Source organism: Oxyura jamaicensis, chromosome 2, assembly GCF_011077185.1.
Source record: "Oxyura jamaicensis isolate SHBP4307 breed ruddy duck chromosome 2, BPBGC_Ojam_1.0, whole genome shotgun sequence".
Classification (NCBI taxonomy): Eukaryota; Metazoa; Chordata; class Aves; order Anseriformes; family Anatidae; genus Oxyura; species Oxyura jamaicensis.
Window position 1 is genome coordinate 51,906,091 of NC_048894.1, and position 17,352 is coordinate 51,923,442.

General features: G+C 36.7%; 1 protein-coding gene across 7 annotated transcripts in view; it reads left to right on the forward strand.

Annotated features, from left to right (window-relative positions):
* KIF13A (kinesin family member 13A) overlaps positions 1 to 17,352 on the forward strand; it is a 125,951-nt gene that overhangs the window by 78,372 nt on the left and 30,227 nt on the right. For 4 of the 7 annotated variants that reach the window (XM_035316822.1, XM_035316823.1, XM_035316826.1 and 1 more), the window contains exons 10-17: positions 592 to 703; positions 1,087 to 1,299; positions 2,955 to 3,065; positions 4,125 to 4,259; positions 5,408 to 5,538; positions 7,252 to 7,338; positions 7,442 to 7,608; positions 13,461 to 13,671. In XM_035316822.1, the coding sequence (XP_035172713.1) occupies positions 592 to 703; positions 1,087 to 1,299; positions 2,955 to 3,065; positions 4,125 to 4,259; positions 5,408 to 5,538; positions 7,252 to 7,338; positions 7,442 to 7,608; positions 13,461 to 13,671 (1,167 nt within the window). Of the gene's footprint in view, positions 1 to 591; positions 704 to 1,086; positions 1,300 to 2,954; positions 3,066 to 4,124; positions 4,260 to 5,407; positions 5,539 to 7,251; positions 7,339 to 7,441; positions 7,609 to 8,888; positions 9,012 to 13,460; positions 13,672 to 17,352 lie in introns of all 7 variants that reach the window. The other 3 variants (XM_035316825.1, XM_035316820.1, XM_035316821.1) reach the window with 1 other exon arrangement.

The following is a 17,352-nucleotide window of genomic DNA, read 5'->3' on the forward strand; positions in this document are numbered from 1 at the left end:
ATGGCTGCTTAGTTGCTGGTTCACCTGCCAGACTAGTTCCCCTGTGCCATAACTGGTGCTGTCTTGAGGTTGCCTCCTTCTGGGTAGGGAAATGTTCGGTTTTAATCAGTTGTTAAGCTAGTGCTCTTAAAACATTGTTCCTAGATAGAGGGGGATTCGTGCTGCGCTGCCAATCCTGCCTCGTAATAGTGTCATGAGGCAGTGTCCAAGAAGGAAGGCTTTGTAGTCTCTGAGGAATGGTAGATGTCTAAGCTAAGAGAGTAATTGTTCATGTACTGAAGTGGGCTGCTTCACACTTTTCAAACTATTTCAAATACATGAACATTTCAACTTAGTCTTTCTGGAACTTGGTCTGAGCACCAGATGAGATGAAACACTGAAGTTATCCATATATGGTTCCAAATATATAACTTTAATAGATAAATTGCCTTGTTTTGATCTCCTATGGTCATTTCTAGCTTAAATTATTCTATAATATTTTAAACATTAAATGTGAACCTTCGCACAGCACAAAGTAAACTCTTCTCTGTGTATTATTAAATATACTTTTGGAAAGTGGTTCAAAGCTGTTCTGCTGTGTTGCCTTCATAGATCCCTTTCAACACTGGGATTGGTTATATCATCGCTTGCCGATCAAGCAGCAGGGAAAGGCAAGAATAAGTTTGTGCCTTACAGAGACTCGGTACTCACTTGGCTTCTCAAGGTAATATTTTCTGTTCACCATGTTCACAAGCTGTCAGCTTAATAGGTTCTAGCATACCTCTGTGTACGTACGGGCTTGTCTTTTATCTTAAAGAAATGAGCTAAGGCGGTCATAGCTACAAATTATTCCAAGTAATATGTGCGGTTAAGCATATACTTTGCTAATTGTATGTTAAAGTCCTGTTTGACATATTTTCAGTTACATTGGAATTTAGGCTGGTGAAGGTGGTTGGAAATGTTTATGGATCATGTTGGTTAATTTCCATCCAGACTATGTATCATTGTCTAAATAGTCTAAGATTTTTATCGTAATTATCTCTGTAAAGACATTGTACAATCTCAGAACAGTTTTTAATCCTAATTTTCTGTGGATGTACTCTACAGGACAATTTGGGAGGAAACAGCCAAACTGCTATGATAGCCACAATTAGTCCAGCAGCAGACAACTATGAAGAAACACTCTCTACTCTGAGATACGCAGACAGAGCCAAAAGGATAGTTAATCATGCTGTGGTGAATGAAGATCCAAATGCTAGGGTCATCAGAGAATTACGAGAAGAAGTTGAAAAATTGAAAGAACAGCTCTCGCAAGCCGAGGTAATGTTATTCATGTTACAGTGTAAATGGAATTACCTGAGCACATGTCAAACTTCATCTGGAACACTTGTTTTATATTTAAGTCTTATAAAAAGAGGAAAGAAAGGGGTCTCTGCTTTTTTTTTTTTTTTTTTTTTTTTTTAATAATTAACATTGTTTCCTGAAATAGATTCAACATAATGTTTATTTTTAATAGCTTTTAAGTGCAGACAACGTTGTACAGGTGGTGATTCATGTCAGAATGGACTGTCCTTGAAGAACTTCATATCAAGCAGTAGATGATGCAGCACAGATAAGAGCAATAGTACAACTGCATCGTGTAGACTTACTAGCAGAATTATTATTTTTTTTAATTGGTGGACTAGATACTTTTCTGATGTCAAATAGAAAAGTGTGAAAAGCTGTAAATCTGTAAGTATTGGACCACAAAATATGTATGGCGTTTCTCTCTTTGATGTTTGTGAAAATCTATCAAGAATTGTTAAAACTGCAACACCAAAACCATCAGTAGTCTACTGGCTGAAGAGTTAACATTGTGTGATTGCTGCATATCCTAGAGAAACGTTTCTAATTGGAGCAAAAAGTAATGAGGGTAGGAGTACTTTTGGTGGTATCTGGGGAAATTAGGCACTGCACTGTAGGAAAACTTATTGATATTTTCAGGTAAAACATAGTAACTGTGGGACAAAGAACATGGAAGTATATCTGAAGCTACATTTTTGTGGTGTTTGAAATTCACATTCATTTAAGTAATGCTGTTGCTTATAGGAACAGATCCATACAGACTGGAATGGGAAAATCTCCCTTAAAAGAAAGGAGCCATTCATTTTTTCCTAAATAAAAATCTATTCTAATTCCATATTTTAAATTGGAAAATATTCTTGTAATCTGTTCTTAGTTTTGTTGATAGACTGTGGCTGAATACAATCAGTCGGAAGGTAGGGAGCAGTCCAAATTTTACTTATTCTTTTAAAAGCTTTTTCTCTTCTTCCATCTCTCTGTTGAAAACAATTATATGAAACCTATATGCCGGCCTTTTGAGTTGTTATTTGGTGCTGAATGTTTTCAAGCCCCTTGCTTTTGTTTCCTATTGTGGAATAAGAAGCCTGTGTTAGCTCCACAGTATTCCTCCCTTAAGTTATAATCACCAGTGTCAGTCTTGAAAGCTTTAATGAAAACTTTAATGAAACAAAAGCAAGATACAGTTACAAAAAAATACAAAAAGCAAGATAGAATGGAAAGCTAAACATTAAGAGGAATTTGTATTTAAAACTACTATTGGAAGAAAGACATTAGAGTTGAACTTCAGATGATTAAGACTTAAGAGTTATTAAATACTCAGATTTTTTTATACAGACACTGAAGCTTGAGTGGCCAGCCCTGCACATTTTATTGGTCTGCGTAGTTCCAATAGCCTCTGACGTACTAGGTAGATCTTCATTTATTTCAGATCTGAACCCATTATATGTTGATTCTGTCCCCTTACTTTGCAAATGACCTGTTTCTTCACCTTCTGCCATGAAAAACCTGGGAAAATGGTCAAAACCTATCCTGTACCTGCAGCATTTCATATTCTGTTGGCTGTGTTCAGTTTGTTTTAGCAGCTGTTGCCATGTGAAATGTACCTTAAAGTTTTGCTAATTTCTATATTTTAGGCCATGAAGGCACCGGAACTGAAGGAAAAATTAGAAGAATCTGAAAAACTAATAAAAGAGCTAACAGTAACCTGGGAAGAAAAGTTAAGGAAAACAGAAGAAATCGCACAGGTACTTCAGAAAATTTGAGGAGAAAAGGCCAGAGTACAAGTCAGCTGAATTTCATCAGCTATGCTGTTTCGTTGGCTATGCTGTTTTTACCACCAGTTGTTTTGAATTTCTCTGGATTTTTCCTTTTCTCTGCTCTCCATTTACTTTCACAGTCTAAATTTCTATATAATAAATGTAGTTATGTCATGGTATAACCGATAAAAGCTAAGATTTGATTTTAAAATAGAACATCAAAATACACTTGGGCTATTCTTTTATTTATAAGACTGCAGTGGGATCTTTAGTAATTTTCCTTGGAGTGACTAAGAAATTCAAGAATTGAAAAAGGATCAGAATTTTGGGCAGTACTTGTGTTTACATTTGCTATTGTTTTTTTTTGTGGCTTCTTAACCAGAGAAAGAAAATGAATTTGCTTGTTATCATATTTGAAATAAGACTTGAGTATTCTGATCTATTTTTCCATAATTTCCACTATCTATAGCTTGGAGAAGGAGTATTGTTGGCTACCTTTCCTAGTCTTGAAGTGGCAGATGCATGCTTTGGTACAATCCCTGTTAAATAAGCATGCACAACAAAAAAGCAACCTAACTGGCCAAACCAAAACCAAGCAAACAAAAGAACAAAACGATACAAGAGCAAAAGACATGCATGACCAAGTGGATGGTTTAGCTGAATTAATAACAACACTGGAAAAGGTTGAACCTAAACTAAGGCATACTTCCAAAATTATTTGTGACTGATTATCTTTGTAGTCACTGCAATTGAGATTAGTTTTTAGCTAACACAGAGGTTCAAGGCCACAATGTATTATGTATGAATACCTCTGATAAAATCATTAAGGCAGATGTTTGAGCATTAGGGCTAACCGTTTTTGTTGGTTTATAAAAATAAATTCTATTAAAAATAAATTAGAGCATTGTCCTAAGTTCCATTTTTCTATTGTAGCAATATGAAGAATGCATGTTAATCTTCAGTTTTAGTTGCTCTGCTTTTATTTACTTGAGGCACTTGTCTCTACATACTGCAGCAGGCAAGGTTAACCTATTTTTGTGCTTGCAGGAGAGGCAAAGACAGCTAGAGAGCATGGGTATTTCCCTAGAGTCTTCAGGTATCAAGGTCGGAGATGACAAGTGTTACCTGGTGAACCTGAATGCGGACCCTGCGCTCAATGAGCTTTTGGTTTACTACTTAAAGGTAAGAATGAAAACAGAATGTATATATGGAATGAAAGGACGCTTGTTTGTTGTTTTGAATTTCTGGTTCAATTTGTTATTCAGAGTGTATTTAGATTGTTAAGACTAGTTGCAGTAAAATAGGATAGGACTCCTGCTGTTCAGGCTTACGTTTTCCCTTGCAGTTCAGCTTTACCTAATTGATCTCCTGCTTGCCGACAGTGGAAGAAGTGTTCAGTATGTACCAGCATTGAGATAAATTCTATTTTTTTCCAGGCAGAATTGCCTTTTGGACTAAAGAGCATTGCTTCTTAAAGTAAGAGCATGACATATAATGCTTCTTTTTATTAATTAGTTGAGGATTTCCTTAAATATTCAATGAGTTACGTATGAAAGGAGAATGTTTATTAGTAATCAGTAGGAATAAACATAGGCTTCAATGACAGAAAAAGATTTTTTAAAAAAAAAGAGGGAAAAAAGCTCTGTCAAAAATGAACAGAAACGTGTTTTCCTACTGCCACTGTCTTCCATATTATTCAATTTACCATAGTCTTCATTTCAGAGTGAAATGGTTTCAAACGCATACTTAATAAGACAGGCTGAGTAGGAAGTATTTTGGAAGGGTGAGTTCTTTTTCAACAAGATAGAAAAAAACTTACCTGTCTATTTTGTGGTTACATTTCTGCTTTAGTGGTTGAGATAAGGCTTCCATATCCGAACAACAGTAAATGAAGTACAACTTCTATAACAACATCAAAGTAAAGTGTTTCAGTGGGATTTACAGTATGGCTTGAAATTATGTGGAGATAGTGTGCTTAGTTGAGTTGCTATATAGCTGTGTTCTGAAAAGTAGCCAACTCCATGCACCTTGTTTTACTATCCGTGTTACCCTTTGGCCCGTATGGCTGGATGACATGGCTTGTTTTCTTCACTATATGCATTTATTGCTTATATGCCAGCATTGCCTGGGAATATTTTAAAATCAAAATTCGTGTATCAGCTGCTTTATTTTGCTTTATCTAAAACTGTAGGAAGATAAAGTGCAGAACAGGAGAACAGTTTGTGTGACCTCAAATCTGCTCAGTGCAGTCTCAATGCTTCAGCTAATATTGTCTTAGTTATATAAACAGCAATAGTTTGCTTATTTCTTAGTAACAACTTATTTTCTAGGATCACACAAGAGTTGGTGCAGATACTTCTCAGGATATACAGCTCTTTGGTATAGGAATCCAACCAGAACACTGTGAGATTGATCTTGCTTTAGATGGAGAAGTTACACTCACACCAAAAGAAAATGCAAGGTAAGGAAGATCAGCAGCGCTTATACCAGCAAATATTTGCTTTTCATTACCAGAAGATAACTTGCATGCATTTTTATTTGGCAGAGTCAGAAACATCTTACTTTTTAATCAGTGAGTAGCTGCAGTATAAGAGGCTTAGATATTAAGATGGTGAAATTCAGAGATAGAACTGAGATTTCCTCACACGTGTACACCCACACACATCACTGCATCATAACGGGCTATCAGTGGTTTGGCTTAGAAGAAACCACCACAAGAAGGTATTCATTAGGAATGAGGGACCATTGCTTGGCTATGTCTTGGTTGGTAACAAGATGGCCGAGCTGCTGCTGGCTATCCCAACCCTGTGATGGTTGGTTCTTGATGTGGGATGATAAACTTTACCTCTGAGTAGTTGCTGTTATAAAGCTAAGTATTTTGTGAGAAAAGAGGTGTTTTAAAGATCCAAAGGCTACAATTACTATTGTGTCTGTGAAATATGCAATGTGACGTTATATTTCTCCTTTTCTTTCTGCTTCATTGGTTTAATAACTCCTTGTTTTGGGGAACACTGTGAGTTCTTGGATGGAATTCTAAATGTCTGGCAGTACCATTGTCATAACTAATGGTCTTTACTGCTTTTCTGAAATCGGAATATCTAAATGTCTAGATGTTACAAGAATGAGGAAAGTTTGAGACATCTTGAAAAAAAAAATCCAATCTGTTTCATTCTGTCTTGAGTGAAATACCTTTTAGCATTTGCATTCTTGTTCTGCAGCCTACAGTACAAAATTTCAAACAGATGGGATTCAAACTTGTGATAGAATTACCGTACTGGAAATCAGTCATTTTGACTGGCAAGAACATGTCAGTGGAAAAAACATATAATACATTTTGTTTTACTTGTGCCTGACCTGCAGTGCTTAAGTCAATGTTCTTAAAATATTTGTCAAGAGAAAGCTAGTTACAAGAATTTCTTTATAAAAAGACTTTTTAAATCAAATGCTTAAATGTTTGTGTTGACTTATTTGAGACAGCTGAATTCAGAACACTGAATCTGAAAAGGCATTTTTGTTTTACCTAATTTTTTTCCCTTTCAAATAAACTGTCCTGCTTTGTGACTCACATGCTCCATTTTTGTGATTTAAATTCAAAGAAACATAAAAGCAAATGTAGCAATATACCAGATGGTCGCAAAAAATACAAGTTTGTTAATAATACAGACTCAGTTTGTTGAAATAACAAAACTTGGACCTAAGGTTCTTTTTTATGCTTGAATGCCTTGTATGCTAACAGTGTATTTTACAATTGTGTTGACTAACCCATATCTTGGAGAGCCTTATCAGTATGGTTTGTATGCAACCAATTTTACAGACTGTTTATAAGAAAGAGGCAGAGACCCAGTCTGAGAAATGGGCATTTATTAAAAAAAAAAAAAAAAAAGAAAAAAAAGGTACAAGTACAACTAAATGCAGCCTTGTCCATGTGCTTTCTGATGAGCTGCAACAGCCAGAGCTGGAGGGGAAAAGGGGTTCGGTGTTTAATTCTGATGGTAGAAGTCAGAGCAGTAATTTTCCCGTTGATACTTTAATGAGAACCTAGCTGATTTGTGCATTATGTGATACAAATCACTGTCTGTAGATGTGAGAAACAGTACATCTTACAGGTACTTTTCAAACTTTTAGTCTTAGGATTTCACTGAAGTCAAATTTTCTTTTTTTTTTTTTTTTTCAGATCCTGTGTAAATGGTGCACTGGTATGTTCTGTCACTCAGCTATGGCATGGAGATAGAATATTATGGGGAAACAACCACTTTTTTAGGTAATAGTTTATCTTTATTCTCTAGTGTTATTATATTCAATCTATTTTTCCTTTCACTGTTCTGCATAAGCTTTTTAGAAACTAATTTTTATTTTTTACACAGAATCAATTTACCAAAGAGGAAACGACGGGACTGGCTGAAAGACTTTGAGAAAGAAGCTTTGTTAGGAGAACATGATCTGGATGCAGCCAGTGAAGCTTCTTCAGAACCAGACTACAATTATGAGTTTGCTCAAATGGAAGTTATTATGAAGACACTGAATAGTAATGGTAAGGGAATTGACAGATAAGTCCAAAGGTTCTTTTGGATCGTTTAACAAATTCAGCACGGAACTTAATTTCTAGACTAAAAGCAAGTGGTGCACTTACTAGTGGGGCTTATGGAGCATTTTCAGCAAAAGATGTTTTACAGAAAAATTGTTAAATATATTCACTCACCCACCCCCCCAGGTATATCAGGACATACCATCCTGGTGGTCTTTGGCATTGCCATCCCTTATGAAAATTCTGATCCCTGTATTAAGGCCTCAACATAAATATAAATATGTATGTGTATAGAAGTGTGTGTGTGTATACACACATATAGAAATATAAACATTTAAATGCCAAATAAATGGTCAATGAGGTAAGAAGAAATTTCACCAAGACAGTTAGTAGTTGGTTTGTGCCCTGACATGCAGTTTTATCTGTATGTGTGCTGATCTTTATAATGCAGCCGAGTTGTAATCATGTGCCAGTCAAATCATCAGCTAAGTTCTTCTGACCTCTAACTTTAACAGGTTACTGCAAACAGAAGGGTGCTCCAGATATGTGTTTTATCCTTTCTTTTTTATTGAGTATTACTGATACCGTTTTTGCCATATTAAAAAAAAAAACTGAAACCACAACAAACCTGAAGTCAAAATGTCAGCTAGCATAATTTTTAACTCTGAAGTTGTTTTTAATCTTAGTTTGTTAAAACCTACTTTGATGCTTTTTTTTGGAAAGTTATTGTAGATAAAATGCTATATATATAAAATAACGGTATGATACATGGCATATATAAAATTTGCTATGTATAAAACAGTATTTTTATGGTTCCCATAATTCAAATGTTACAATATGGGAAGAAGAAATGATGAAAAACTTAGTGGACTACTGAGTGCTTTGTACAAGTTTTCTAACTATACAAGGCAAATGCCTTGGTTTTTGGTCTCTACCCAAAAAGACACAGTAGTCAGTGTTTCATTTTTTTCTGTTCTCCTTTCTTTGTATCTCCTTTCTTTTGTACAATGCCCACATTTTTCTTGGTATCCTCTTAATCTTTATCTTCCTCTCCTTTACTTTTGAGTACAATATGATCATTTAGTGTGTAGTTGATTCTCTATCAAGAGTTTGCATTTTTTTTATGTTCTGATTTTGATTTTAATTGAATTGCTTGTATGAGTGAGTTGCAGGGTCAGGCTCTTCAAGTTAATGTGAAATTACTGTACAATAACAAAGCCATTCAAGTGAATACAAAATTACTGTTTGATAACAGAATTATTCTCATTATGGTTCACTCGTACCAGGAGACGAATTTCAGATGAATCTACCATCCTGGTGGTCTTCAGTGTTGTCATCCCTTGTGAAGATTCTGTTGCCTGTCTTAAGGCCTCAAACCATCCCGTATCTGTGCCAAAACTGGGACAAAGGTTTTGAACTCGATTGGCTTATGCATGATACTGCTGGAGAAATTTGAAAGCATTGATTGATGCTTGATCTGCTTGTTACTAACTGGGGACTGAATAAACTACAGGAGTCAGTAGTGAGCTAGTGCTCTTCGAATAGAAGGTCACTTCTTTGATTTTGATGTATTATTGTCTAGCTGGTAGAAATGATTCTTCACAATTTTTCAAACATCTTTGGATTTCAGTTCAGTAGGCTTTTCTGACTGTGGTCCAGGCCTCTCTTAGTCTTAGTTTGTTTTTTTTCCATGTCTGCTCAAGGGCAGCGCAGACCTTCCTTTTCCATTAGAGCCCTTTCCTCCCTAAAGCACAGCAGATGTTAGCAGTTACACATCGCGCAGTTTCAAAGGCATCGTAACCCAGTTATACTGCTTCTTGTTTCTTCTCCTCCCTCCCTCCCACATAGGCGTTGCTTAACTAAGTTGGAGTAGTAAATGATAAAACCCTGACAAAACAAGCAGCCATGAGTATCACTGGATGATCTTTTGGTTCCAAGCTAGATAGCAATTAAAGGTTTCATTCTTGATGGTGTATCTAAATTACAGTTTTTCTGACAGGCTTCCATTTTGTTGGGTAAGAAATATAGAAGATTTGTTTCAATACCATTTATTTATTCTCCCTTAAAATGAAAAAAAATATATTGGAAAGTTAGAATAACTAAATAACTGATATCTCTTAATTCTATCATTCAGATTCTCTGAAAATACCGTGGGGACAAGGGGCAGATGGACTGAAGCGTGTTAATTTTATCATTTGTATTCTCTGATAAGCTTTGTTTGTTTTAAATTTGATATATAATTACGTATAGGTATATACATGGGTTTGGGGTTTTTTCTTTCACAGCAGCGGTTTGATATAGCTTGAAGCAAGAGTTTTTCTTTTTTTCTTCCTTGATCTAGTCATCTATTTGAGAACAGTGACTTTCTTTAGATAAACAGCCTGGTTTCTCCAGAGTGCAAACATTAGATTTCAAAGCACGTAATCAGTTACAACAGTGTCACATTTTACATCTGGCTCCAAAGAAGCTCTGAAGAAAATGTGGGACTTTGAAAACAGCTGTAAAGAAGACATCCCAATTCTCCCCACCCCACATCAACACATTCACTTTCTTTGTGGGATTCTGTCAGATCTGCTTTGTACCACAAATTTGTGATGCTGGTCTAACAAGGATTTATTCTTGTATAGGGTACAGCGGTTAAGTAAAAAATGTGATTGGGTTACCCAGTTTCTCATTTAAGCAAACAAAAATTTATAGTTCACGGTAGGGATTTTGATGAAATATAGCAAAGCAGGACTTTCACCTGCCTTGCTTAGAAAAAGGCACTCACATGAAATCTTAAAGATTTTATGCAGCGTTCTTATTATTGGATTAACAGATTCCTGATCTGTGAAGATCAGCAAGGTAATCAAGTGTGGTTCATCCTATGAAGAAAGTACATACTTTTGGCTAAGCATTAATATTCTAACAGTTTGCAGAGAAGTAACTGCATGTGAATGGTCTTGTCAGGATCATTAAACTGTTTTGCCACATGAATATGTGGAGAGTTATGACTTGGGACTCCTAACACTGCATGGGATTTACTGGGTGGTTGGCAAGCACGGGGGAGAATCTTCCCTGATTTGCCTTTGCACGAGGAATCCAAAATAGTGGACCGTGGTGTTTATATCTAGCTTAAACATCATTTGCAGTTCTTCTGAACTGTAAAAAACTTGACTGTTGATTTTTTCATGTTCTAACTAGAAGTTTTATAATTCACACCATATTTTGCTTTTTCAGTATTAAAGGCTTTTTTTTGTGTGTGTGAGTCTCCTTCAAAAGGTAAACTGAAGACTCCTCTGAAGTGTAAACCTACATTTTGCATTGCAATACAAGTATAACTCCCCTTTTCACTCCCAACAGTACTGAATTTGGTTGAAATTTGAAATTTTAGACTAGCTTGTTGCATCTTGTGCCAATTGTTTTCCCTGGTATAATATGATCCTGGGATAGCTGTAATTCTGTAAATCCAGGTGGCTGAAAAGACCACTGTTATTAAAGAACTCTGCTCCCTGACATCGGGGCTGGTCTTGGAGCAGTTTAGGAAAGTCTTGTCTTAATGACTCAGCCTTAGATTCATTTCCTGTGTTTCCAAACACAACAGAGGGCTTTAATTTCTTCCATGCCTCTTCTCTCTCTGCTGCATAATACTGGTTTCTCAACTATTCTTATACATAGTTTAAACTGTTTTAGGGATTATGCATTAAAACCTATGCACATGAAAATAACTGGCATTATGAGCCATCCTCGCTATGAGCTAGGGGGAGGGGGATGGTGCAGGTCAACACAAGTAACTTCGTTTGTATTCTAGGATATTAGAACTCATTTCAGTCAATTGCTTTTGTTGCATTGTCTGTTTAAAAAATAAATTTGTGTTTAAAAAATAAATAAAAAGAGCTAACCATATTTCTGAGAATGTCATGTACTAAAAAGTGCTGGTTTCTGGTTATTTTAAGACACTTTTAGATCACTGCTTTGCTATTTGGTTGCTATTTATATTGATCAACTTGTAACTTCATGATTTGTGATTGCCATTTCAGTGGTATTGTATGATGATGTCTTTGTATGAAGCCAGTAATTTCTTCCACTGACAGCTTGGGCAACAGTAGCAACTTGTTGTTTTCTGCTAGGAATAAAGATGTGCTTTACATCAATATTTCAGAAAGGTTGCTGAGGGGCCAATCCACTGTAGGAACAGAATCCTGAGGATCTTGTTTGTTCTTCTGGCATTTATAACACGAAGGATTTGTTTTGTAAAGTGACTTTCCTAAATATCCATATTTGTTAAAATCAAAGACAGTAGGTTAGTTCAGCAAAATCAGTCTCAGTAGGTTTACTACTAGGTAAGTTGTTATATGGTACTGGATATAGTAATATTACATTTGTTCATAAAAACGCAAGGCATCTAGTTTTTGGGAGAGTGTATGTGCCTGCTATGGTGCCCAGCATACAGGACTGTTGGTGGGTCTCCTGTGGAACCTTTCATGTGAATCCTCCACTTAATGCTATAATAACACTTTTTTTTTTTTTTTTTTTTAATGTAGGTAGCATTGTGGTATCAGGAAAACTCGCACAAAGTCTTCATAAGACTGGATCTGGGTAGTGAAGGCAAAGTGACCCATAACTAAATCACACTGATTTTTTTTTAATTTCATTTTTGAGAAGAAGACCCTAGTCTGAAATAAGGCAGTGCAATTAAATGTATTTTTTTTTCCTCCCTCCTTTGTGACAGTCTGGCATCCTCAAAAGTCAACACGATTTTATATGTATATATATGTTAAAAATAATATATATATTTATATACATATTTGCAAAATGGAAGAGATCACAAACAATTATTTTAAAGCTCAAGGTTTTTGTATTTGAAAACCCTGACAAGTCCTAGAGCTGCAAAGTTATTTCCTCTATCCACCCCTCCAGCTATGGAACTTCCTCCTCTCCCTTCCCTGTCTGGTACACATCATCAGCAGTCTCTCAGGGCATGTGCTGTCACTCAAATATATTCATCTAGATTGGTCCTTTTGCAAAGCAGATTTTGGCTGTATTTAAGCTTTCAAACGTACATACATGAAGAAGAGATGTGCTGGTAGTACATAGAAGCAGCTTATTCCACTGAATCGCTCTGTCAGAGGCCCAGCCTATCATTGGACCTAAAACCAGGAGCAGACCAAGTAATTCTTGTTTAATTTGGATGTAATTTAGTTTTAACTATTGCTGATTGACACAAGCAGTTGTTGTTTCAGGACAGAGTATCCTAATGGGTATTTGCTCTGAGTGGTACTGAGATGAAAAGTGCTCTGTAATATTAAATGCAGAAGGCCCCTCCAGAATGTGCTTTGTCTGCTTCAGTGTTGTGAAGTTCATTGGCACAATGTGATGCATGATCAGTTAGACAATTTGTCTCAGTTTACATCTGCAGCAATTCAACACGTCTCATTCTCTGCCAAAATGGAGAAAGTAAATTGCTTTTTATTTCCTGAAATCATTTCCTTCTCTGGTTAACATCATCTTCTCTCGTATTTTGCATTATTTCCTTATTTTCTTACTGATTTGTTCCCTTTTCAATTTATTCTTTCTTTCCTACTGGGATTATGGAACATATTATAAATTCATAGTACTGAAGTATGCAGTAGAAGAGGGTCAGAACCATTGTTCTAGCTTAATTGCATGCCAATTTTTTTTTCTTGCTTGGATTTATTTGTTTATTTATCATTTCGGATTTTGTTTTTGGGGGCAACAGACATCCTGTGTTTGCAAAGATTCTGGGATATCTCGATTGCTGTTGCCATATAAATAAAGTTTTCTTTATTTTTATTTTTTACTTTCTTTATTTATTTTTTCATTATCTCACATTTCCCACCCCCCCTTTTTTTTCTTAGACCCTGTACAAAACGTGGTCCAGATCTTGGAGAAACAGTACTTGGAAGAGAAGCGAAGTGCTCTTGAAGAGCAGCGGCTGATGTATGAACGTGAATTAGAGCAGCTACGACAGCAGCTCTCTCCCGAAAGGCAACATCAGCATGGTAGTGAAAGACTGTCCTACACTGCTCAGACTGCACAGCAGAAACTAAATCTCTGGACAGAAGAGAGGTGAGAATGCTGGAGTTAAAACAAAAGAATTAATAAGAACTACAGAGGGTGAACTCTAAGGGAAAGATGGGGTTTGAATGGTTTGTCAGAAAGAAACAATATTTTTTTTTTCTTTGTAGAATTAAATTGCAGTACAAGATTTGCTTCCACCAAGATGTTAGAATTTTATTTAGCTGGCTCTGATCTGACAAGGGGCAGCTTTCGGGATCTGCTCACATTTTTGGGATGTGCTCACAGAGGCCACCCCTGCAGCTGCCCTGCTACCAAAACTTTTCCATGTAAACCCAATGCAAGAGTATACAATGAGAGCACAGTATTTTGCAATCTAAAATAAGAAAAAATATAAAAAAGCAGTAATTCTTAAGTTTTGTACAAGAGGAGTACTTTATGTTTGAGAACAGTCAGAGCATGTTTGAGCTGTTTAGGAAGAAAAGGCTTGCAATGAGGTGAAAAATCAGGAGCCTCTTTGTGAAGGAGTAGCGTTGCACCTGAACAAAGCCCTGGTGAAAGATCATGATGTGATTTGCAGGGAAAGTTTAAAAAGCAAACGGAGAAGTTGTGAGCAGAGTTGGAGCAGCACGTATGTGTTTGCATCTTGACAAAAAGAGAAGCTTGCACTCGGTATCACTGGAGAGAGAAAGACATCAGCTCCCTGGAGAGAAGTTCTAGGGTCAGCTAGCAAGATCATTTTTTTTGCTGACAGGTCTTCAGTGTACAAATGAGTATTCTGTTCATGGGTTTGTTCAGCAGGAAGAATGACTACATGTACTAGTAGGCTTCTTGTAAACATCTTTTAAATCTGTCTTCTTTTAAAACAGAAGCTTCATTGTTCACTCAACATTTTTTCTATGTGCAGAGAGTTTGAATGCTCCTTCCTATTTCAATTATTTTTGCTTTATCCTCCACCATAAATAAATTAATCCATGCACAGGAGAAGTCTAACTAAATAAAGGAAGCCAAGATTGCATTGCAGCTTTCAAATTCAGAATGTTAAAAATAGAACAGAACAGATCTTGGTTTAGTTATTATGTGAGCTTTTGTTTTGTAATTTCTGCCAAGTTTGGCATGGAAAAAAAAAAGCAATCTGTTCACACACTCAGCAATGACAACTAGAATGTTTTCCATGGCAAGCATAGGGAGAGAAGCATTGCTCTGTTTCAACTTTAATTAAAATAATTGTTTGCCCTTGTAAGAGCTAAAAACAGAATCATTGTATTGTGAACTGAATGTAAAGCATTGCAGAGTCATGGTTGTGATTTGCAGGCTGTTTTAGTGGTTCAGAAGGAATGTGAAGCAAAAGACACTCCGCTCAGAATCACTGCTGTTCAGTACTGCTTTGAGCACAGCAAGGCCATAAAGAAATCCATTGACGACCCATTTCAGTAGCAGAGATGAAAACTGGTCTTATGGGTTAAAGAAGCAATACCTATAAAAGATGCAACAAAAAAGAAGAAGCAGCAGTAAAAAAAAGGGGGGGGGGGGGGGGAAGCACCTTCTTGCCTGTTGCTGAGAGTGGACAAGAATAAATTGCAACTGATTGTCTTTAAATTAACCACATACCGTGACCATGGAATGACATAAAAATGAGAATCTGGAGTGGTATCAAGGCTAAGGGCTCTTCCAGCCTTCTCTCTTCAGTAGTTGTTCAAAGTTTTTCTATGAGAAGCTGTGCTTTGACAAGCATTCTGGCTCTGGACTTCATGGGTGAATGCTTTATATACCTCTTAGGTATCACTTCTGTTTTTTTTTTTTTTTTTTTTTTAGATCTAGAAGAGTCTTGGGCTTTGGAAAAAAAGCAAAAAGTTTTGAGTCTTACTAAATAAGAAAAATATTTGAGGGATTTCTTCTGTAAAAGCGTGGCACAAAGTTCTGAGAGGGTTTTTGCCAGCCAACTGGCCAGAGGGCAAGAAGTGCAGAAAACAAGGGAAAACTCAATGTGAAGAACATGTGAAAGAGACAAGTCTCTGGGTTGTACAGGGTTTGATGAGTGCAGTTTTAGCTGTTGTTCTGTTGCCATTGGTAATAGAGCTGAGCTCTATCGGATCAGCCAGTGGAAGGAATTTGATAAGCATCATATTTAAGCACATGGTTGTATCTGTCAGATCAGCTAGAACGCATTACAGGGTTTGTTGATTCTAGCTTTATGCTGACTGCAGGAGGACAGATGATACCTGATGCAGAGTTAAAGCCCGTTGACATGAAGTAAATCCACTGTAACTTTGAACAAATTTCTTTGTTGGAGTGGGGTGGGGGTGTACTGGAGCAGAGCTTTAGTTCATTTGGAGTCAGCATTCTGTGTCTGGCACTGGCAATCCCACAGACTTGCAATGGCACTTCATGAGTGTCAGATTTAAAGGTTTGCTAATGGTTGTTTCATTATTTCATGTTCAGTGGATATTTGCTTTGGCTAATACCCTGATGGAGCTTGCCATATATGTTATATGTAGTAAAAATTAAGAAACCCGGTATGAAATGCTGTTTTTAGCCATGTTTCTGGAAGGATGCTGCCACAGCTGCATAAAAATACAACTGCAGTATGTGTAAGATACTGATAATTACCCATAGTAATTGGTTGAGCTACTGTTATCATCCCCAAGTCCTCCTTATAGTCTTAAACCATTCCTGTCTCAAGGATCTAGCTAAGAAGAGATTGGTGTGGGAGCATCCCCAAACCAAGGTAGCCAGATGCAGATTTCCTGACTCGAGGAAGGGACTGGCTGTAGTTGAATCCCATGCCTCTTAAAGCACTTAGAGATCAAAGCTTGCCTCTGTTTCTCAAGCTAGGCAGCTGTCTTGCAGTGGTTGCAGGTGCAGCGTCATTTCAGCATTAAGCACTGTTTAGCGAGTAATTCGCGACTATCTTCATTTTCTGGGAGAATCCAGAATTAGAGCTGTCTGGGGAATGTGTCACTCCAGCAGGCCGGAGTCACTCACTTAATCTTGACAGCCTGGGTAACAGAAGCAAGAGGGAACTGGAAAGGAATTTTCTGTGTAACACCAGGAGCAGAAAAGGAGAAAATGGACTTAAAATCTATTAATGATATCAACTCTTTAAGATCCAGCAAAACCCATCATTATTGCAAACTTAGGCCAGACAGGGGAGAGAGACAAAGGTGCACTTTTCGCATGTTTAAAAAATTCAACTAAAATTCAGAGCTGCCTGCTAAGGCTGCTAGTTGTTTGCCACTGTGATACAGTATCAGGGAAGAATCAGAGTGCACTTTGAATTACCCAGGCTGTTCCTCTGGGATATTTTGAAAAAAGATAACCACTCAGGAAAAATTCTTCTGGGGATTAAAAGTCATGTTAACAGCAATTTGTGGTTTGTACAATAAAGATGTGTGAAAGATCTGAGCTTATCTGAGTAAAAGCAAATAGGCAAATTTTGCCTGTATTCACAGCAAGGCCCATGAGTTAATTTATTCCTCCTAAGGGTTGTCTGTGATGAAGTATATTTCATGGAAATGAGAAGTATATGTGCACAACATGCACTAGGTTTTAGGAGGACTTTCCTAGAAAAGATGAAAATTCATAGAAGGAAGTGCTGGTCACTGAAAAATCTGAAATTTGATCATGAGTTTTATGCAGAAGATAATGGGATGCAGTAAGTGGGATTACAGGAAAGGCAGAAAGGGGGACTTCCCATTTGCTCATATGATGACCATGATACTTCTAAAATGC